The sequence below is a fragment of the Blennius ocellaris genome (genome assembly GCF_963422515.1).
Source record: "Blennius ocellaris genome assembly, chromosome: 3".
Taxonomy (NCBI): domain Eukaryota; kingdom Metazoa; phylum Chordata; class Actinopteri; order Blenniiformes; family Blenniidae; genus Blennius; species Blennius ocellaris.
The window spans coordinates 18,839,138-18,863,666 of record NC_137652.1 but is presented as its reverse complement, the minus strand read 5'-3'; the positions used below and the strand labels follow the sequence as shown (position 1 = coordinate 18,863,666).

Here is a 24,529-nt window from a genome sequence, read left to right as displayed (position 1 = left end):
TTCATTTGCAATATTATAAACAAATGTGCTGTATTTCTGAGGTTGTATGTTTCACTCAGCTTTTTAAAGTTGGTTGCCAAACAGTCTAGGAAGTGACTTTTATAATTCAGGAAACTCATTACACAATGGGCTAAGAGCGAGGCTGTCATTCAGTATTCAAATCTGACACGTTTATCCCTCTCCCTGTACTGTCACTTCACTACTTTTCTTAATGAGGTGCACAAATTACAGCTGAAGCCTTCAATAAAACCCATTTGTCACCAATGGCAGCAACAAAAGGAGGTGTTCATGATATAAAGCTAAGTCATCTTGATGTGTAAAAAACTGTTAAACATTTTGATGGATTAACGGAAATTTTCTTTGACCTATTTTAATGAAGAATTTATATATTTTATAATAAGATCATTGTGTCAGTAGCTTTAAGAGACCGGGGATGTGCGCAGTATTAGAAATTATGCTGAAGCGGCGTCATCTAGTGGTCACACATGAGTATTACAAGCTCTGCTTGCTGATATGAATCTACTGGCATGATGATGATGATGACGATAATCCAACTGCTTTTGGATCATAAAGTCTGAGCTGAAACTCAGTCTTGAGTTGTCTTGATCTCAATCATTACATTTTAAATCAAGAACATTTTGTTTGAAGGATTATTGTGTTTGACGTCGAGGGTAAATCTCCAGGAAAAGAGGACGAGCCTTTCGTGATGTGCTCAATCATGTCTGTGTCTTTTTCTGCTCATGCATGGAGCATTGAAAACATGTACAGGAGGAAGCTTTAAAGAAAGCTGGTATTGTTGCTGCAGCACCTTCCCCTTCGTACTTATCTTATTGCAACAAGGACTTTCTGTCCAAATCATTCGCCCTGCTGTTTGGGGCAGGTCGAGTTGTTTAGAAGGAAGAAAAAGAGAGAAAACAGGAAGGAGTGATGAGTGCAAAAATGAGGGAAGATAGTTCGAAAGAGAGAGAGCGAGAGAGAAAAAAAAGTGCAGCAGAGGGAGGGGAGTGAGGGAGGTGTGCAACAATTTCCTGTAGCTGCATGCTCTTCTGCTCCTCCGACCTTCCTGCACGGGTCTGTTTCTGTCGGGGTGAAGAGGCGCGAGCGACGCTGAGTGGAACAGGATGCAGGCTATCAAATGCGTGGTCGTGGGAGACGGGTACGCCTTGACTTCATTTCAATTCACATTTTAGTAATTTTGAGCTACCTCGATAGGTAAAAATTTGTGTTGGTTTTGACCATCCATGTCGGAGATGTTTGGCCTCGGGCTCTGGATGTTAGAACACCGGGTCCTCCGTTTAGAGCTACGAGATCCTCGCATGGCACGAGTGACAGTTCGATCAACTTCTACAGAAGATGTCTCTCGGTCTTTTCACAGGAGAAGCCGAAGGTTTCTGTACTTGTTTGACTTGTTGGAGAGCACAGTCAGTCCAGGGTTACGTCTTGATCTCGAGGTGTGTGTTTGACAGCTGGGATTCACTGTGAGGGCGCTGAGATGAGCCGTACAGGCCAGAACATGCAGGGAAATGCTTTGAAGCTGCAAACTCAAGAGGACAAGCTGCCGTCTGCAGATGGAAACCCACGAAATGCCAAACAGAGAAGTTCCCCAATCAAAATGTCAAGACGTTAGGGCAGAAACCTAAACTCGACTCTTTTAGATTTGAAAACCTGTTGGATCCTTCACATTTCTTAAGCATGGAAGGTGGGGCAGAAGAGTTGGTTGTCACAAAGGAGGAAATTGTTAAGCGGAAGTTGCAGAGTTGGTTCCAACCGATCAGCGAGCAGTGGTAGAAAATTAACCTCTGACAGGCACATAGACAGAAACTCAACAGCGTGGCTTACCGAAACAAACATATGCATGACAACCGTGCTCGGAGCCACTGAAAATGCTACTTTTTGAAAATGGCTCCCAATATGAAACTTTTTATAACTTTTAAATACTCTGACTCGGTCTCCATGGAAACCTGGGGAGGGGGGGTGGGGGGGGGGGGGGGGGGGGGGTGTTCTACAATGTCATTGTAAATGAACACAGTTTACAAAAATACAAACTTTTGTTGAAGATGCAAAAATAATGTGTTTTCTCTTCAAACATATGAATGTGACCCAAAGATCCTATATTCCAACTCCAGTGAGGGGTGTAGACTTCTTCTCTAGAATAAATAATCAACAACAATACATTTGGAGAGGGTTTAAGTTTCTGGCAGAGCATATGAACATATTTGTGAGTTAGTAAAGGTGGATGTAGGAGTTATTTGACGTAGAGAACGATGAAATGTGATGCTGTATTCAGAGGGTGAGTCCAGAGAGTGAAAGGAAATGGTGATGTGTATGGCTGAGAACACAAAAAACAGCTTTAAGTTAACTGCGAGTAGTACCTCCTCGTTATTTACTTGTTTGTTAGGAAATTACAGAATATAATATGGCAAAATCTGTAGGTGTCACAAAGACTTTAACCCTTTAACCTCCGCAATGGACAAACTGTTTCATAAATCAGAGCAGACTCCTTTAAAGAGGCCCAGATTCTCTAAAGTAGACTCAAACTCCTAAAAGTTTGCCTTTGCAAACCAGACCTCTTTAGTTGAGACTTCAAATGTGGAGCTGTGTTCTTTCAAAAGCAGACAAGAGATATTCAAAGCAAACCCACATCATTTAAACAAGATTCATGATTTTTCAAAACACCAAGATTCATCAAACAGGTTTGCATCTTTAAACTAAATTCACATTGTGAAACCCAAAACTTTACATTCTTTAGAATGGATCCAGACTTTTTGAACTAGACTCAGAATATTATCATTTCTTTTTAGCTGAACTCTTTGAACCAGATTTCATTTTTTTAAAGAAGTTGCTACTATCAAAGTTTCAGTGAAAAGAGCAACAAAAAATTGCTCAACTGATCAGTTGAATATTCACCAGTCATAGAATTCCTTGACAGATCTAAACAAGATATAACATAAAGCACAATCTATATACTACATATATATTCTGTGTATGCTGAAATAAATACAGGAAGAAATCTAAAAGACCCAAACAAAAAGAACGAAGACAATCACAGCTGTTTGGATTTAATATTGTAGTTCCATATAATTCAGAAAGGCTTGGACCTCTGCCATCGCCTCAAGCAAAAATATAACAAATCATGGACAGAATGTCTTAAACTTTTGTCTTTAAGAGGTTTCACACATATTCGGGCCTGTGTTATTTTTTTCTTTTTGATGAAGCTTCTTGAAGCAAGTTGACCTGAAAAGTTTAAAACAAAGTTCAGCGGCTGTTCTGTCAGTTGGAACATGTGTGTGTTCGTCCGTGTGACTCGACCAGATGTCAAAAAAAGAAATAAAGCTTCTCTGCGCAGACTGAGAAGGGGAAGCGGGTCTGAGGTCATAGGGAAGTTTGACACGCTCTAAATATTGAACCTAAGCTTGTTTCTCACTCAGGACAGATTGTTTTGTTTAAAAGCTTTTCTCGCTCTTCGAATTCCAACAAGAGTTCATCAGATAAGACACATTTTGAGGAATTGTGAATTAGCTTTGAATTTCACGTCAGAATTAGTTAAGGCCTTGTTTTAATATGTAAACATAACAAAACTTAATTATAGTTTGCACGGAGTGCTAATAGTCACTTCAAAGAACTTTATCTCTTTCATTTTAGGTCTTGTGTGCCCTCCCCCCCAAAAAAACTATCAATAAACCAAGGACAGTTTAGCAGTGAAAGATAGTAACCCCCAATACAATTTTGGTCCACATTTTTAACTGCTGGTTTTGTTCCCAAGGTGTGTGTCTGACTACTCATTTTTTGTTTTTTTCCCCCCAATGGACTTCATCCACTTTCACAACAACATTACAGAAATGAAACATTTATTTAAAAGGCTATAACAGGAAAGAGTGCAAACAGTTGGAGGTGTGTCCGTTAAAAGGTTTTTGAGAAATATATCTTTTCGATTTGTGGGGAAATGTTGATCATGTTGCAATACCAGCAGTCACCACTGCTGAGAACTGGCACCAAAGCTAAACATTTCCCTTGAGGCTGCGAGATGCTACATTTCCAAAATAAATATGCCAAAATGTTCTTACAAACAGCAATAGCCTTAGGATATGTGGATATGACTCGTTCAACTCCTGAAGGAGGACTTTGTCATTGTTTTTGTTTTTAATGATAATTAGCAGGTTTTGATAGTGTTTGCCTCGAGGTTAGAGAAGTGGACTTGTGATTGAGAATTCACAGTGGACATGTTACCACTGACAGTCCCTGAGCTAAACCCCTGACCCTGATCAGCTCCCCAGGGATCCCCAATGTGGCTGCCTATCACATACTACAAATGGGTACACACGAAAAAGGATATCCCCAAGGGCATGAGTACAGTATGGTTTGTTGGTTTAGTGGAATTCACTTGTAATTTTGTGCTTCTGCTTACTGCAACGTACCAAGTGATTTGAAAATGGGTGTCTTGAATAAAATGTACACGAAATGCCGGAAAGTACATACTTATTGTTGCAGGTGTCCAACCAATGGGAAAAATCACACATGACACAATGGAGGGGAAAAAGGAAGAGCAGGGGATGAGAAAGAAACAAAGAAAAGCTGATGAAGACGCTTGTTTGAAAGGTTTACAACGTCAAATGTCTGATGCATCCAAGGGGGAAACTAAAGTTCAGAACCAAATTCAGCACAAAAGGATCTATGAAAGAAAGATCGAATCATGAAGTTGGAGGCTTTTTTCATGATACCATCGTTGGGTTGGTTCCTGTTTTCACTTTGAGCTGATGCTTCTGAAATGCATTACTTCCTGTTTGACTCACACACGACCACAAAAGGCCAACATGCTCGTTCTTCATGCTTCTGAAATCTGACACAAGGCGACAAACACTGGTTAACATAAGCATTGTGGCCAGACATTAGCACTTTTCCGAAACCATAAGCTAACCTCACTGGTACAAACAAAACCGTAATTCTCAAGCAGTCTTAGAAAAGTGATAGGAAGGCCTGTGGATCTCAACAGTTGCTAACTATGACATGTCATTATGTGAAAAACATCAAGAGGTCTGCCTTATTTCAGTACTAACATGTTGTGGTTCTGCCATGTTGTTTGTGCCGTGTGGTGTCCCACACGGGGGTTGGGGACCTACAATTTTAGATATGAAACAGAAATCATCCTTTCAGCTTGTACCAGTGTTCACACTTTAACACTATTTTAGTCTCATGGCTATGCACACTCCATGTTTCCATAATGCTAAAGGTCAGTCTGGTACTAAATGTTTCCAGCCCAATGTGATTATGTCTTGTGTAAAGACGTTGCTTTTCTCTGTGTTATAGTAAAAAGATCAAGCTAGAAACTGAAAGTAATTTGAACAGAAAGCGGAGAACTATACTTATTATATATTGTATTTCTCTATAGCAGGGGTGTCTCTTAGTTGCAAATTATCTGATTGCAATGAGGGGCTCATTATTGGGCTTTTTTTCAATCTTGGTGATGACATCATCCCTGGATTCAGGTATGCTGAAGCAGGGAGAGAACTAAAACATTAAGGACAGGGGCCCAAGGGGCCAGGGTTTAGCACCCCTGCTCTATATTTCCATGTATTTATGCTGGGTTTTTTAATTTTTTGTTTTGTTTGAATGTGATAGCTGACAGTACTACAGCGCACCACTGACATGTCCCAGGATCTGATCCCCACTAACTGAATTCCAGAAGAAGAGGATCTTGAACAGAGCAATGTAACCAGAAAGTTATATCCAAAGACTGACAAAGGAAAATAGATATATCGCATCAAGAGGAAAAATTAAATCAATGACACATCAACGTGGTGGCTATTCTCTAACCAACTGCTGTTTGTAATAATGGCTGAGATAAAGTAATAAAGACTGTAATGGAATTAAACAACATTTTCCCATTGATTAGTCTAAGGCCTCGTTTACGCAACATTTCAAGTGAAAACGCATAATTTTTGCAGAAAAAAAATATGCGGTATACATTAAGAATGGGAAGTCCATGGATGTTCATATGGACAGACGACCAAGGTGGATTGTTATAACAGTGACTCTCAACTATCAAGCAACCAAGTCCCGGGAGAATACGGAGTCATGGCACGTCACATTTTCCCCCTGTTTCCATGGAGACGGTGTCGGGGCATTTTAAAAAAGTTCCCTCTTGGAATCTGTTTTCAAAAAAGTTGTATTTTCAGTAGCTCTGAGCAACACTGTTGTTTAAACAACCCCACCAAAATACAATGAAAGTTTTCTGTTTTCACTTGAAAATGTTGCCATGGAAACAGCCTTTATATGTCAAACTTCCCCTTGACAACTTTCTTTGTAAGAATTACAGTCATGCTTTAAATATGCAGTATTGAAAATGTATGTGATGCCAATCATGTGCAATAGGTGACAGTAATTCTCTTCAGTTTGTGTAATTTCTTTTGTCTGTGTTTTATTTGTAAGTTTATTTAGATAAACAGTTTTCAGGACTTTTAATTTTTGATGTTTTCTGTTAATTCTGCTTTTTTTTCCCCTTTATGGGCAAATATAAAAATGTTTTTCAACTTTCTAACCTGTCTCTCTGTGTGTTTTTACTTGATTCCAGAGCTGTGGGTAAAACATGTCTCCTCATCAGCTACACAACCAATGCCTTCCCAGGGGAATACATTCCTACTGTGTGAGTATGACACACACACACACACACACACACACACACACACACACACACACACACACACACACACACACACACACACACACTTGCAGTACAGTGTGTGTGTGTGTGTGTACGCGCGTGCGTGCGTGCGTGCGTGTGTATGCGCGTGTTTGCAGAGACAGGTTTGGGCTGGCAGCAGCCCCCAGGTTAGGAGAGCACAGTCATTTCTTTAGGTAAACTTTTCTCGGTAAAAACCAATTGCAGCTTTGAGTGGGGCGAAATTTTTTTTTTTTTCTTCAACAAGCAGAGTTATCATAGCCCTGAGCTACTGAGATACATCAATCCAAATCATTTAAGTTATTATTGTTCCAGTTGTGCGTTCCTTTGAAAAGTTAAGGTAGGTTTTTTTCGTTTGTTTGTTTTTTTTGTGTATAAAGCATTTTTCCATCATTCCTGCTATGACCAGTGGGCCTGAAGTGGATTCCATCTGAACTTTAACACACATGCGTGCACAGCCAGTTCAGTTCATTATCTTTACATATCTGTTGATTCTTAAGAGAAGACAAAAATGATCCAACTTGAGTTTCATCTCCCTGAAGCCGCAGTGTGAAGCACTGCACACACTGTGCAGCCTGAATGAATTAAAATAATCTAACTAACTAAATGGGATCTAGTTTGCAGTGATTGAACAAAATAATGACAAAACACCTTAACTTAGGACATCAGACTGTCCAAATTGTTTCAATTTATAAGACCATAAGAAACTTAAATGACCCTGAGGATGTACAACTGATCGTGCTCAAATATGCTGTGAATCTCACTGAAAAATAACGACAAAAACTACACGATGAGACGTGGATTTTCATGAAAAGCCTTTAAATGTTTAACCTTGTCTCAAATCCACAACAGAGAAATCATTTCATTAAGACAAACTGAACAAGAAGCGACTGTATTTTTAGCCACGTGTGTTAATTAGTGATATAATGGCTAGAATTATGCAACACCTTTATAAAATAGTGCTCTGATAAAATCACAGTTTAAACGTAAATAATTATATTTAAAAGATGCCATTTAGCCTAGTGATGAATTTAAATAAAAACAAGTCAATAGAAACAATATAAATGTTGAATATATCAGTGTTAAATTGTCTTTCGATCATATGTTTTTGAATGAGTTATAGGATGTATTTAGAGGAGGTACATGTTTTCATGGTGTGGTTAGAGCCGGTGCCTCACAGTTAGCAAACCCCCAGTTCAAGTTCAGTTTTTTTTTTCTTTTTCTGCAGAGTCTGCATGGTCATACATACTCCAGTTGTCTCTCACTGTCCAAAAACATGTGTTTGATGGAAAAGCATGACTCTAAATTCTCTGGAAATATTTTTATAATCTTTCTCTCTCCTAATAAGCTCGACTTCAGCCCTCCAAGTATGTTATAGAAGAAGGCTATATGTGTTGTCTGCCTCAATTACCCTGAGCGTAATGGTTATGTAATCAACTGCTGGAAAAAACCCAAATGAGACGCTCCTCATTGCGTTTAGGATTTAAAAATGGACTTTCCTGATCTGGATGCCTGCATAAACTGTAGTTTTGCAATGTGACCACACGGGGACAGTGTTGCATAAATGTTATTATATCTCCCTGCATGTTTTCCGTTTTGAGACGAAAGAGAAGAATCATCAAGCTTCCAGATTGAATATGTATTTGTCTTCGTGTGTCTTTTGAATATTTGCTTCCTTTTTTCATACATTAAAAGTAATCAAGGTTGTAAAAGCAGTTCTGTCATGAAGTTTCTTCTCTCGGTTCAATAAAACCAAATTTCAGGTGATGGGACATGTGATGTCAGTGACAAATCCACTGAGTGATTGATTGATTGATCGATTCATTGTTGAAATAATCATTTAAATTAGAGCGACTGACTGATCGCTGACCCTGTTTTGACCGTGGCAGGTTTGACAACTACTCAGCGAATGTGATGGTGGACAGCAAACCGGTCAATCTGGGCCTGTGGGACACAGCTGGACAGGAGGACTATGACCGGCTCCGCCCACTGTCCTATCCACAGACGGTATAAATCAACACACACACACACACACACACACACACACACACACACACACACACACACACACACACACACACACACACACACACACACACACACACACACACACACACACACACACCACATTTCTTGATCACCACTCATGCATTAGGTAACAGACACACTCGTGCTGCACACACTGTAACTATCTATCTATCTATCTATCTATCTATCTATCTATCTATCTATCTATCTATCTATCTATCTATCTATCTATCTATCTATCTATCTATCTATCTATCTATCTATCTATCTATCTATCTATCTATCTATCTAGTTATGTGTTGAATAGATATAATCATTAAAGCTACACACCAGGCATGTGGTTTAGGACATATAGATAGGAAATACACTCTTTTCAATAATCAAAGCATGTGAGCCACAGAGTGAGGGTGTCGCTGTCTTAAAGCTCATGGCTCCTCTGTGTTTGTCCATGCAGGATGTTTTCCTGATCTGTTTCTCTCTGGTGAGCCCGGCGTCGTACGAGAACGTCAGAGCCAAAGTAAGTCGTTTGTGATGCATTGTTTCAAAAGCCACCTCAAGAAACACCCAGAGAAGTGTGTGTGTGTGTGTGTGTGTGTGTGTGTGTGTGTGTGTGTGTGTGTGTGTGTGTGTGTGTGTGTGTGTGTGTGTGTGTGTGTGCGTGTGCGTGTGCGTGTGCGTGCGTGCGTGCGTGCGTGCGTGCGTGCGTGCGTGTGTGTGTGTGCAGGTGTGTAAAAGATACACACGGTCCGTTCTGAGCAGGTGACACCATTTTGATGTCTTTGAACAATTTGCAGGATGGAGTGACAGCAGAGGTATTTTTTTTATGGACTTCTTAATTTTCCACTTGTGTCACTGTGAGCGGCGCCACAGGCAACTGCTGATTTCCATTCATCCGTCTTCAGTCACAAATTGAATCCTCTCATAGCATCATAAACAGCAGGTGGTTCGTTTCACTGCTCTTAAGTGAAAAGGCGTCTTGATTGGTGCATTCAGTACCTCTAGCGTTCTCACCAAACACGTCTGGAGTATCACTATCCTCCATAATCCTTTATACTCTAATTAGAGTACATCTTGAGGATTATGTTAGTAGTTGTACTTCGATAATTAACTTTTGGGTTACTTTTGAATTTTTGAAATTAACACCACCTTTACATCATATCTACTGCATTTCTGAAAAAAATTTTCTTTGCAATGCTCAACCATTTTGGAGTCGATATTGCACTTTTAGGTCAGTTTGACAAAAAAGGAAATGCATTATTAAATCCATCCATCCCTGTTGTAATTCCACTTCTGAGTGACAGCGGTTAAATTGTTCCTCCATGAATCCACTGGAAACAGATTGTATGACAACATGAGAGCAAGGCTTTTAGTACTTTCACATTTGTACGTTCTCTGTTACATTTCTCATGGTGTGAAGTGGTACCATACCAAAAGCAAACCTCTACAATATGATCCGCTCAGGTTCTTCAGCTCTATAAATAACGTCCCTACAACCACGCAGTGCAACGACGCGGTAGAATTGATCGTTTAAAAGTTTGGTCCACCTCCGAGTCTCTATAGTAACAAGAGGGACATGGCCCAAACTCCATTAGTTCAGATTAAAGGAGGTCAGGAGGCAACATAATGAATAAAAGGTCAAAATATTAACCCTTTGTTGGGTCGAATGACCACATTTGGCCACTTCCACATTTCTCCAAAACTAGTAAAACCGAGTTAATGAGAATGAGAGAATCCATGCCATACATGGATTCTACAGTATGTGTTAAACATCCACATCATCTTAACAAAACATGTCACTATTGTCAGGTATTTAGGTAGTTCATTCAGTATAATAACAGGATGTTACACCCCTTCTTGTGAGATATATAACTCTTTAGAAACATTTTCAAGCTATAATCAATGACAAACATGTGATTTTGGTCAGTTTTGACCAAATTTTACGTCGACACGATAATGGATTCAAGGAAAATTAACTGAAAGAATGAAGTGTGTTTCGTCAGGAGAAATCCAATGTCAAATAAGATAGATTTGCCAGCAGAAACAGGATGAAATTAAAGAGGAGAGAAAAACATGAGATGAGGTGGAAGGAAGAGAGGCGGAAGAAGATAAACTATTGGTCCTTCTTTAGTCCCTTTCGAGGTTCTATAGATTGTCGACAGATTCTGAAGACCTGCTTGGGGTTGAGTGCAGGAAAGACGTCAGCTTATTCAACACATTGTTGAGTTGTAATAAAAAGCCATTGTTGACCTATTTGATATGGAAGCTGAGGATGAACTGCAGGACTGAAAACGGTGATTTGCATGCATCAGACTTTACTCAGATGTGTCATTCCTCCTGAATTCCATTTGAATTCATTTCATATCAATTTTGTTAACCTTTCATCCACATTTTTGTACCGGAGGCCCTCAAACTCCTCTCACCTCCTGCCGTTTCTCTCATCACCAACACTCTCTTTTATTATCTTCCATTCCTGCCAGTGGTACCCGGAAGTTCGCCACCACTGCCCCTCCACACCCATCATCCTGGTGGGCACCAAGCTGGATCTGAGGGACGACAAGGACACCATCGAGAAGCTAAAGGAGAAGAAGCTAGCGCCAATCACCTACCCACAAGGCCTTGCTCTGGCTAAGGAGATAGGTCTGTCACAACAAAAATGCAGCAACAAAATGTTTTTACTTGAAACGTTGTTGTGTAAACGGGGCCTAAGAATATTGGACTTCATTTTAAAAGTTTGAAATTGTTTGTGATTCAGTTTAATATCGCTAGTGACAATTAATGTACTTATTTCTTGTAAATAATTCAGAATTGCGTTTCTCTATCTATTTAAAACTTGTTTGCAATATTATCAGCAGTGTTTTGTCAAGCAGAGATGAAACTGACAGCGGGAGTTGTTTGAGAATAAGATGTTTTTATTACTCTCAGATTCTAACCCACGCTGATTATGATATTGCAGTTGCTGCAACTTAAAATAGATTTGGACACAATGTGAAGATATATATATAGAGATAATTCTGCTTCAACTTCCCTTATGTTTGTTCTCTGCCCTGCATCTATAACATGAGTTGATCAGTTTTAGAAGTTGGCTACAATACAGAGCATATTTCTTACCTTCGACTGTGTGTGGGTCTATTTCCGTGTCTAGATTCAGTAAAGTACCTGGAATGCTCCGCCCTGACCCAGCGCGGGCTGAAGACTGTGTTTGATGAAGCCATCCGAGCTGTCCTCTGCCCCCAGCCCACCAAGGTGAAAAAGAAGATCTGCACTCTGCTTTAAGCGGTAAGAGAAACATATTTCAACTGTATTTTAGCACTTGAGTAATGATTAGTTTACTTTCTGTTCATAAAAGTTAAAGAAAAAATAAATTGGATGCCATTAAGCTCATCCAGTGGAGGTTTCTGATGAAGCACAAGATTTTGCAAGCCTTTTTTTTTTTTTGTATTATTTAAGTCAAAGAAAAACGTTGGGATTAAAGGCTTGTTGGTATTGTTTGACTTCATTTGTTATGAAAACATTCTCTTTGTGCTCCCTTTTAAACAAGTGCAGATTTTATCATCACATATTGGATGTACTTGGTTTAGCTTATTGGTGATCTATTAAAGTTTTGCACATATAAACACACACACATGCACACACACGCACTCACACACACGTGGAAGCAGATCTCCTAATGGACATGCAACAACAGCAACAACAACAATGACAACAACAATGACAATGACAATGACAATATATTTCATTTGTATAGCACACTTTAAAATCAAATTATATCTCAAGGTGCTTAACAGGAGGAAGAGTAAAAAAAATGAAAACACATTGGTAAAAGTATTAAAATTAGTAAAGCAAGAACTGTAATAGCATCGAAGAACGAGACATTTAAATCAAAAATACTAACAAAATAAAACATGTCTTCTGCTGATTCCCCATGACTTTTATGAATGCTTTATTAACTTTATTATAATTAAGTATAGCGTTTTAGCTCTTTGTGGGGGAATCTGTATGTCTTTTTTTTCTTGTTCTCTGTACCTTTAACTTTTCCCATATTGCTTTTTTTGCTTTTTTCCCATAACAAAATACACACATGAAACAAGACAGCAGATACTTGGTTGAGTAACAGAACACAATGAAAACCTTGGAGGGATAAAAACAGCATCTGACATAAAAGACCAGGATAAGAACATACAGTGAAAGAGTCACAATAATAAATAGAGCTAACAAAAATGTCACTGTTCCTTATTCAGTTCAGTCACAGCGACAGAAACAAAGCGGCTTTTATGAAGTTTTGTCCTGCACCTTGTGACTAAACTGGAAGCTGGAATTCAACTTGTAGAGGAAGGGAGTTATTATTGGGAATTGATGAAGCCATTCTCTGTACCTGTTTAGTGAACAGGGAGGCTGGAAAAAGCTGTGACACACTATCACATGACTCAACCATTCCACTATTTGGTTCAGTGAGTTCGTCTCTTTAACCGAGGTCTGACTGAACCATGCCACCAAGCAATAAAAAAAAAAAAACAACACACACTCAATGAAAGGATAATAAAATAGAGTATTCGAAGCTGATAGCCCTTTTTACAGACAGACTTGCAGTTTTCATCAAAGTTCAGTTTGTCATCAATAATGGTCCCGTGGCACAATTTTTTGAAGAAAAATAGAAAATGTTACATAATTTTTCAGACTTTTTCTTGCAACCAGATTTAGAATCGTTAAAGGTACATCTGTTAAAAGGCAGCACTGTGATGCAGTGATTCGTGCTCTCGCCTCTCAGGGTTCAAATATTGTGAAGTTTGCTTGCTTGCCTGGTGTATGCATGAGTTTCCTCCATGTGGTTTCATCTCATAGTCCAAAAACATGCTTGTGAGATTAATTGGTGACCCTAAAATGCCCCAAGGTGTGACTGTGGGTATGCGTGTCTCTCGTAAAGCTGGGCTCGGCTCCCACGGCCTTGATCAGGATTAAGCAGAAGATGAAACATACATCAAAAAGTCAAATGAAATGCGGATCCATTTACATGACACAATGCTTTGATTTTAGTTTTTCAGGTGGCTATAATTCATTTTCACTAGTGGAGGTTAGTGCTTATGGATGTAAAGCCACTCGTATTTAAAGGTAGAGCAAACAATGTGTACATCTCAAACCTGTTGGCTTGTGGTTCAGCTCAATTTTTGATAAGATGTCGAGGAATCTAAACGATCAATACCAAACCCACTTGCTTTCATAAATAGATGAATAGATATCACGCAAAGATGGCGTCGATATACCATTCCATCTTCCTCAGCAAAACATGCGCTGATCATTGATGAAAGGTTTGGTCTGACCCTTTCAAAAGGCGCATAAATAGAATAAAAGTGAGCCACAGAGAAAGAGAGTCAGACAGTCACATCCACGCTACAGAGGAGGGAACAGATGGTGGTAAACTTAGGATAAAAGCACATTCTTTAAAGTGATTTCACTCGTGACACATTTGATATGTGAAATAAGACTTCCTGTCACATCACTTGGGTAATTATTTCCACACCTTCAGGGCATATTTCCAATTTGCCAGGAGGAAGACAGACACATAATTCACTGAGCCTGAAATTCTGCAATTATTTGACAGACAGTGATCCAATTTTTACACCGTATGAGATTAATGACTGAAAAAATACATCCAGCGAAAGAGGTAATTTGGTGTCCCCCCCGCCCCCCCCCCCCCCCCCCCCGGTTTAATACATTACCATGATAATTTAAGATTTCTTGCAGAGTCCTGCTCTCACTTAATCTGCCAAGGTGCAGATGATACGTGAAAACATTGTTGTTTTTTTTACTAAATCTGCGAGATCAAAAGTAATTTTTGATAAAAGAATTCAAATCTGTTGTGAAACACAAACATGTGCTTCGAGCCAGCTGACCTATTAGACAAGGCAGGAAAATGCTAAAGGCGCTGGTAAAAACTCGACTTCCAGATATTTACATTGAAACTCGTTATTAAAATGGAAAAGCTCACATTGATTCAAATGTAGGGCAAAGGGCCATTTATATGACTACAAAGTGAAAATATAAAATAAGTCCAAATTTTACCAGATTTCAATCAAAATGCTCTCCCTTTTTCAGCCCTTTATATATCGCTTTGTGAACCCGCGTTACAGTTCATATTGTTTAAAGCATGTTGCAGTAATAATAATAATTATTATAATCATCATCATCATCATCATTATTACTACTCCATAATGTGGCATTCCCCCACATTTAACAGCAATTTACTGCTTCTTTGCATCTGCAATCAACATTTCAGTGTAATGACATAAACTTGTACTATTCCACTATACATGCATAGATAACATGGATCTATTGGATTTTAATTTTTTTCTTTTAGGAATCAGCATTTTTTTGGGGTTTCCATGTAGCACATTATCTCATAAATTGAAGACATGCTATCCATTTTCTTTTTTTACGTAAACCTCCCAAAGGGCACCACATTCACTCTGCTTGACTCTCTCCTTCTGACTTGTGTACTTTTAATTTTACAGTGTTGCAGAATCACAGAAGAAGAGAAGAAAGCTTTCAGACTGTTGATGATCCCCCGTTAAAAGAGGAAGATTTGAACATCCTGTTACGTCGACATGAAAACTTTCACCCGTGTCTTGTCCAAAAGTTTTAAAAGCAGTTATTTTGCATGTATGTTTTCAGTGCAGCACACTCAGGCAGATGTGGCAAACATTTAGGTATTGCTCTGACATAGAAAAGTTAAAGGTTGTGTGTTCCGTATTTGATTGACGCTTTCAAAAGCCATTGAAGTGGGACTCTGCACTTCAAAGTCATGGATAGAAACACCAGGGGTGTCAAACTCAGTTTAGTTCAGTTGTGACATCCAGCCTCATTTCATCTTGAGCGGTAAATGAGTGATAGTTCCACACCAAACCAAACATATAACAATTATAACATAAAGCCAATTTAATGAAACTTTCTGGTGCAAACTACTGAGAAATGTTCCAAAAAATGTCTCCCACAGCTGTTGCATTCTGCGGGTTTTAACAAACTCACCCTGACAACATGGCGTGGTTTTTTTTTTTCATGAAATAACTAAACTGGAAGACACAAAGTACAAATCAGACACAAATACATTATCAGAATTGGCCATCCTGTAAACATTCAAATGTTTTTGAGTGTTTCACGCCATCAGGCCTCACAGCTGTGCTTAGAAAGTCTCTACTGGATGGAGAGTCAGTGGATGAAGAGTCATCACACATTCAATACTGGAAGAGAAAAGGAGACTGTCTATTTGTATATTATTTGTCACAAATCAACACATAAAAGTAATAATTAGCTCAAAGACATGAGATTAAATAAACCGGGGAAATGTCATATTCGGTTTATGGGGTCTTTACGTACATATTAAATGCTTCCTTTAATATACAGTTTTGATTGACTGACCCAGTCGCTAATCTATCTTTATCAAGTGTCCCAACGTATTTCCGTGTATTGTGTTAAACCTTAAAATCTATAGCATTTGTTACAGTGTTTCAGTAAGATTTACAACTTCTTTCTCGAGAGTTAGGAACAACGACAGAACAAAAAGTGTCTGCTGTCTGGTTACGTTTGAATAAAGTGTATTATTTGTTTGATATTGAATAAAAAGATAATTATTATCTTGCAGTCTTTTGTGACCAGCCTCAGATAATCATCAGGGTAATGAATGAGCGCGGGGTGCGGACTCTGTCTACTGCAACGCTGATGTATCTGAGAGTTTTTCTTGCCATCTGTTACAAGTTCCATCCATCTCACTTTGCCTTCCTAAAGGGTAAGACACCGAGACCATCGTATTAATCTGACTTTGTTTGAGCCGATTATCAGTCGCCAGCTGATAAATGTTGCTAATGAGGTTCTTATAATCGCCACGCCAGGTGTGAATCATTGCTCATTATTTGTTTAAATGTGTGTGTTTGATGACAAATAATGTTTCACAGCTTGTGAGTACAGAGATCACAATCTCATGCAGAATGACTCACAGATCTTGTTGTGTGTACAGTAGAGATTAGCTCAAGAGAAACGAGTCGGTGTGGAGGCGTCTTTCAAATACCCACCAGACAATTAAAGTGCACGAAATATATAATCGGTTATAATTTTGTTCATGAAATTCATTTAACGCACTATTTACAGCTGTTTAGTAATTGGGGCAATTATTACACCTTGTAGTAGAGACATTAAAAAAACAAAAACACTTTGGTGCTTCAAAGCGATGGTACCCAACAGTTGTTTCACCACGGACCAGTTTTAAGCAGCAGAATTTTCCCATGAACTGAGACATTTCTTCCCGGCTTTAATGAGGAATTAACGACGCATGAAGAAAAAAAATTGAGACAGATAGCTCAATGCAGACTGATGGAAATGGAAATGTACATTTTCAAAATAAAACCTTTTTATTCTCTTTGCAGCCCAGTACCAGACTTGTACTGCTCCGTGGCCCAGTGGTCGGGGATTCCTGCTTTATAGGGCTCTTGTGGTTGCAGTTTCAAATGAAAGTTTTGTCTATTTACACGACAACCGTGCCCAGAGACACTGAAAACACAACTTTTCGAAAACAGCTCCCAAGTTGGAATTATTCAAAAATTAAACTTTTTGTAAATCCTCTGAATCTGTCTCTGTGGAAACGGTACAACACCACTGAAAATGCACCGACAGCATGGAGACACAACTATTTTGCATGCCGACACTGGGCATGCACACCACGGCCATAGTGTGCGTGGTTCCACTGCAAAAACAAACAACAGCACCAACTTGTAGCCTGGCTTGTTGTGAGCATTTCCATATCAAAAGACATAATTTTCAAAACTTTGAATACATGAAACTTTTCTGAAAAGAAATGGAAAAATGATTCGTTTTCACTCCAAACGTGGTGTGAACGGAAGTGGCAGTGCATGCTCAGTCTTTAAGACTGAAGGAAAAATGGCTGTACATGAAGGGAAAGTTATGACAAAATAATAGAGTCCATATGTCCCTCATTTGTCATAACATCCCAACTTTTTGAAAAACTTTGAAAACTTAAAGTGAAAATAAGGCACTCAGAGAAGTTAAAAAAAAAATCCACAGACAAGATTCTGTCAGGTTGTTGACAAATTGCAGAGTAAATAACATACAGTAAGTGAGATGGAAAGCTTTTTGATGATCTTTGTACTGGCACAGAATCAACTTCTTGTCAGAGCCTTTTCAGGGGGCTTTGCGATTTGTCGAACAGCAGCCAGTTTAAAAGGCTTTCTGTGTGCGACAGTGAGGTAGGCAGCCTTTTCACACCAGATTAAACTCCACTTGACGACTCCAGAGTTCCTGAGGCCGACAGCTCTGATTAGTATCGGAACAACCCTCACTTGAAAAGGCATTGATGGGCTTCAGATGTGCAGTCTGGTTGAAAAGAAATAAGAGTAGCAGTATCATGAGGCTTGGAGCATGTTTTTGCAACAATCTGCATGACACACAGTAATCGGGATATAAAGGACCAATGGGAAATCTTTATTTAGGGACCTCGCCAACGGCTGGGCCCTGGGCCCAGCCAACGGCAGGTCTCTTTTTATCCTTTACAATCTAATCTGATGAATCTTCAGCTTGTCAGAACAGGTAAAACAGCAGCAGAATTATAAGAGTCCCACCAGGTTATGGCCGCTACACACTGTGCAATTTTTGTCCATGAAAGATCCGACGTAGCACTATGGGAAAAATTCATGGACGGACCTTTGTCATGGTCTTGTGGCCAAAGACAACAATAATATTCAGACAATGTCAGACATTTCAGGTGTTTGCAACTGCTGCAGCTGTGAACTATGAAAACTAATTAACCAATACAAATGCAGTTTAAAATGATGTACTGATCAACACAATGGGGGTGGGGGGCTTCTCTCCTAAAACAATACAATGGACTCGAGAACAATATGTTCTAAACTTTAAGAATGGCCAGTACATGGACATTCGTATGGAGAGATGACCAAGTTGGATTGTTATTAGAGATGACTGTCAAATATAAAACTGCCAAGTCCCTGGATAATATGATATATGATAATATAATATATAATATAACACTTAAGTGGCTCCAAGCGCCGGTGTCATAAGTAAAGTTTTCTATTTTCACTTGAAACCATGTGTCAACGGGGCCTGGCTGTCACTAAATAATCTCAAATACAAGAAACCATTCTAACAATCATAATAAGACAGTAAAAGGCAAAACAAGAGGGAAAAAAGACCTAATGGAAAGTTACCCTGAACATGTTTATGTAGGATGAATTGAAAACTTGATGGTACCTTTGGTACGATATGATCTCAAAGCAATTAACAATTTGCAATGAGATTCCCACTCTGCGGGGAGTCCTTGAAAGGCACATTTCAACAGATTCCCTTTATTAAAAGTCACTCAACACTATACAATGATTAGATATAAAACTGGAAATTTTTATCAAGATTAAGATAAAGCCAAATGCACAAGGAAAAATAAGAAGTAGCTTCAGTTAAGTAAAATCAATTGTATTACTTTGATGTATCCTCCTCGGAAGATTATTCCCCTGCATTTAACACATCCCATTCTTTATTCGTGTTAACCCTTTACAACCCACGAGTGGTGATGATGAGGGTTAAAAACAATTCAGCAAGCTCCATCCTCTGACCTGTAGTCCACCATTTCCTGGAGGGAGGCATGAAGGGACTCTAAACAGGTAGAAAAGTATCATGGTACAATTTGACCAGGATCCTATATTTCAAGAATTTGGTAAACTCTTATTTCAGATTATTCTTAACTCCAAGAAACACTTAAAGCATATATTATTTCTTTACGTCGCGGTGGCGGCTCTCTCACTGCTGAGGCTTCACTCAATGAGATGCTGCAGAAATCAACTCTTTCTCCGATGAGAGCTTCCACACAAGCTGAAAAATCCATCAGCTGCAGGTCCTCTCACTTTGACAGGGTAACAACATCAGCTTTTCACAGCCTTCAATTATTCTCCTCTGTGGAGCCGCCTCCGTGCTCACTGTGATGTATAAAAGAGGAATTACGAGATGGCCACGAGTTAAAACAGCATCTGCTTGCAATCGAAGAGAAAAACACTTTGACTTTTATACAGGTAGGAGATGTAAATGAAGTCTCTATTTAGCTGAACAAGGCAACGTGGTCAATGTTTGCACTGGAAACGTGGTTGTCAGTGATGATTCACCCTGATAAAATGGGCAATAATGTGTTTATCTGAAGCCTGATAAGAACTCATTTCTTTCAATCAGGTGTCCTAAACACACTTGTATAACCACAAAGTGTTAAAAAGTCATCGAAAGAAACTCAGCGCCTGAACACGTAATTTCATCGTTCATTTCCATCATGTCCCAACATACATTACAATCTGGTGACTGTGGAGGTCATCGGAGAACCATGAGCATTGTCGTACATGTTAGAGCCTGGACACTGGTGGTGGTGGAGTAGTTCAAGGAATGACGATGACTGGTGAAGATCGTTAATCAGCTCTACAGAGTGATCAATAAACTCGGACTCAGGTGAAAGATGGAGGTGAATAAAGAGTCGTCGTGTTGCATTGATCTAATACTGAGGTTCAGTTGATATTTAAAATTGGACGTCAGTATGGGACTTGACTCGGACACAGAGGTTCGGAACTTGAAGAAATTAGATTATGGCTTTATTGACTTGACTGAGAAACTGAGATTTGATAAAACAATACAATCGTAAAAGGAATGCAACCACTTCAGAAGACGTCAGCCACAAATGCAATACATGTCACAACAGTTATAGTTGATACGGTATACGTGTTAATGGTGTTATTGATTTTCACCGGTGCAGTCGTGATGCAACAAAATTGTCACCGCAGACCTTACAGACCCTGTGGGGGCCACCAGCTGCCACTTGGAATGGAGACCTCCGAGGGGAAGGCTATGCAGGTCCCCAGGTGTTAATTGCTCAAGTGAAGATCAAATAATGGTCCAGTTGCTTGGGTACTGACCTGTGCCATTTTTACTCCTGAGGCCAAGTGCAATATGTTTGCAGATCACACACACACACACACACACACACATATATATATATATATATATATATATATATATATATATATATATATATATATATATATATATATATATATATATATATATATATGCAGAGCCCCGGGCCCCGACCCAAGTTGTCAAGCCGGGACCGGCCGGAGCAGTTTGCTCTGCAGCCAGTTTGCATTTTCGCATCAAGGAATCAAGTTTTCATCCCAGCATCACGAAATGTGTCTATTCTTTTAAATCTGCTTGGTGGTTTGCTTTGTCTCTTAAGGGTCCGTTTTGGCCCCCGGGCCTTAGGTTTGACACCCATAAGCTAAACTAAATATTAAATCAGTGCTATTATTGTATATATACATTTTTTATTTTTAATAGGAAATTAGTTCTTATGAAAAAGGTGTTAATTAAGAAGTACCTCACGTGCTCAACGCGGTCAGTGTTGGATTGCCTGAGTGAGTGACTGAGGATCATGAAGGAAAATACGCAAATATGGCCATTTTTATAGCAAAACACCTGAATCACATAGAAATTACGTTTCTAGCACATGCATGCCATTACAAAATTATTATTGTGTACATATTTTTTTCACTATTGCTTTCCGTGATGAGAGACGCTCTGGTTCGTGCGGATTGTGTTTGTGTGCGTGCGTAATTACGCATCGGGGTTCAGGGTGGGCGGGTTGGAGGCTGCGCTTTACTTTCCCTGCTCTTACACACTGACACACACACGCACACACGGAGCTGTGCGAGGATCGCGACAGTCTTGACGCCAAATTTATTCCACTTCCACGCTGAAGGAGAGAAGAGACGGGTGCACAGAGGTAAGCGCGTCTTTCCCCCACTTCACCCGTTTAATCGCTGTACTCTGTTCTTCCTCAGGTTGCCGCTATCTAATTCCAAATTGGCACGTGGCATCACAAATGAAATGCAAAGTTATGTAGATCGTCAGGGAAATGTTTCCTCTCACTGTTGGGTTATCTGATTTGTTCTTAGATAGGCTTTATCGGATGCACATTTGTGAGCAGGATTCGCATCATATGGTCAACAAGAGCTGTGTGTTGGATGAAACTTCAATGCATATTTCAGTTTGGAGTATAAATGTTGCTTCAAGACATTCAAATAACATTGACCATATACCCCCAAAACAGACATTTTATGCATTTATAGTTGCTATTTTTATATTTCCAAGCGTAATATCTATTGCGTTTTTGTTGGCAGGAATCAGCAACATTTCTCCTGTTTTTGCATCATCTGTCTGTCATTGCTGCGTCAAACCATAAACAGTATGAGTGACGCTGATCATTTGCCTGCTGCTAATCCTTAAAAAGTAATCAGCAGGGGGGGGGGGGGGTGTTTGAAGAGAGAAAACTGGGAGGGAAACGTTATTGTGGATGAAGATGAGAGAGAGGAGGAATACATGATAATGCAGAGGGGGGAAAGGGTGACAATGAGGCAGAGCATGTTGAGAGATTGGTTGGCAGGGGAAGGAAAGAGTAATGTAATTTAATAAAGCAGCAAATCTGTGTACTGTTGATCCAGTTAATTTTTTTTTATTTCAGTTTGAACTGTCACTGAAGCTTCCACATTTTCATTAATAACCCGCAGAAAGAAAACTTCTCATGCATCAGTTGATAATAAGTTCAGATTTTGACACATCTTACATTATTGCTCATACTTCAAACAGACACATGATTTTAATTTTTTCATAGTGATATTTCTTCCTTTTGTAATAATTTCTGACAGTAATTACTGCAGTATGTTCTCTATAAGTCTGCAAAGGTTAAAGTCGTGTAAAAATGGGTCAATGTAAAAAAAAAATATCCACGAACAGTGTTTGGACCAAACACCTCATGTGGAGGAAATTGTGTAACAATAACTAACCCCAAGTAATGGAAAAAGCTGATCATTTTGAATGTATGAAAACTAATAACAATGATTTAATAAGATAGTCAAATATGTTTTCCAAACATAATTGAGAGTGCTGCATAGCATGAATGCTCATTGAATGAATATGATGATTCTACCATTTCACGTTTTTTTTTTAAATGTATAAACAAACTGCACAAAAAAAAAACCCAAACTCTTTAACTTCCAAGAAATACAGCTATATTGATGTAGTCTAGTTGTTATTGTAATAACATCTGACGTTGTTGGTGAAATGTTATTACAATAATGGATCAAATATTCTATGACACTTTTGGTTGCTACATTATTCACTTCATTATATTCAAAATGGCCAAAAATATTAATATAATATATAATAATATTGTTTGTTACAGGGTGGGGCTGGTCAGATGGGTCAAACATAAGACTACAACATATGGTTTGTCAAATCCAACAAACCAAGTCCACTTAAACGGGATCTGATTCAGATCCCGTTTACACAATGTTACAGGTACTAATGATCCCTATAACAGGTATAACAGGTCACTTTACCATAAAACCACCAAGTCACAGGAGAATATGGACCGGGAGTCATGCCACTCTGGAAGGGGCCATTGTTGCTATTGTTCATGTACAGAAGAAATGTTGACAATGGACATGGTGCATGCGTACAGTACAGTTTCAAAAAGTTGTGTTTTCAGTGCCTCCAAGCACTTTTGTTTTATAAAAGGACACTCAAAAAGCAACAAAAGTCTTCCGTTTTCACTTCAAAACAATGTGTAAATAAGGGTGAGCTCCTCTGAAAATTTCCTGCCCTGGCCAAATAAACTTGGAAACATGACATTGCACACAGATAATTGCACATCACTTATTTTTTCACCATATGTCCTATATTCTGATGTCATGTAGTGATGCCAAGAAGGATTTACTGACTTATATTGCACATTTTATATAATCAGCAGTGTTCACTCTTTGATTCACAATCATTTACTCGCTCTCAAACCAATCACGGTGGCTGAAGGGGTTGAACAGTCTACATCAGGTTTGTAAAGATGCATATTGGCAAGAATGTTGTGGTACATTACACAATCATCAAATCGAGTTCATATTTTATTGCATTTACAACTTTTTGGGGAGAGATTTTATTCATTCCATTCTACTTAAATATCCAGTATTACAATATTTGATGCAACTGAAGTAAAATTCAAAGACAAATAACCAAACCAATCATTTATTTATTTTTTTTCAAATTCCATGTTTTTATAGTTGCTTAATCTATTTTGGCTATTTAAACTAATTACCACATGCCCTGAACCTTTCATGTTTCTTGGTGGGTGACTTACTCGAAGCAATACGTTTCAACATGATTGAGTCTCGTAGGCCAACTCGTGTGCTGAACATGAAGGTTCAAGACATGGTTGCTAGGCAACGTGTTTGCACTCTGCCATATATGGAGATAATTGCGACCTTCTTGTTAAAAGTCTCTTGTTATGCCTGCCGTGGGGATATTTTATACCACCTTGCAAAATATTTAAAATGAAGTGAAAATATGTGTATTTCGGATATGTGCTTGCACGCTTACTGTGTTCTTGCTTTCATGCCTTGATTCATTGATTGAGGAACGTGGTTCCCAACCTTTTTCATTCGGGACCCATTATTTAAATTTTTTTAATAAAAAATCAAGCACCCTCAAGACACAGTATGTGAAGTACAGTTGGATGGATTAAGCTCACATTTTTTTCCCCATTGGTTTAATGAAGCCATATTCTATTATACGTCTTGGTTATCCTTCTTTCTTTTTTGACAAAGTTCTCTTCCTCTTTAGCCTGATGCTTCATCCTTTCTTCTCCCTGTATGCTGCAGACCATATGTTCATGTTTCAAACGACCATGCCTGCATAATATTTTAAAACTTTATAATTGTTTTTGTCTTTTTT

General features: G+C 38.8%; 1 protein-coding gene across 1 annotated transcript; it reads left to right on the top strand.

The window, feature by feature from the left end:
* The first annotated feature begins 1,051 nt into the window (after nt 1-1,051).
* Nucleotides 1,052-16,323, top strand: rac2 (Rac family small GTPase 2). The gene is made up of 7 exons (XM_080520305.1): nt 1,052-1,156; nt 6,569-6,640; nt 8,566-8,683; nt 9,159-9,221; nt 11,182-11,341; nt 11,847-11,980; nt 15,211-16,323. Exons 1-6 carry the CDS (start codon nt 1,122-1,124, stop codon nt 11,975-11,977), a joined length of 579 nt encoding a protein of 192 aa, XP_080376431.1. The 5' UTR covers nt 1,052-1,121; the 3' UTR covers nt 11,978-11,980; nt 15,211-16,323.
* Nucleotides 16,324-24,529: the final 8,206 nt, after the last annotated feature.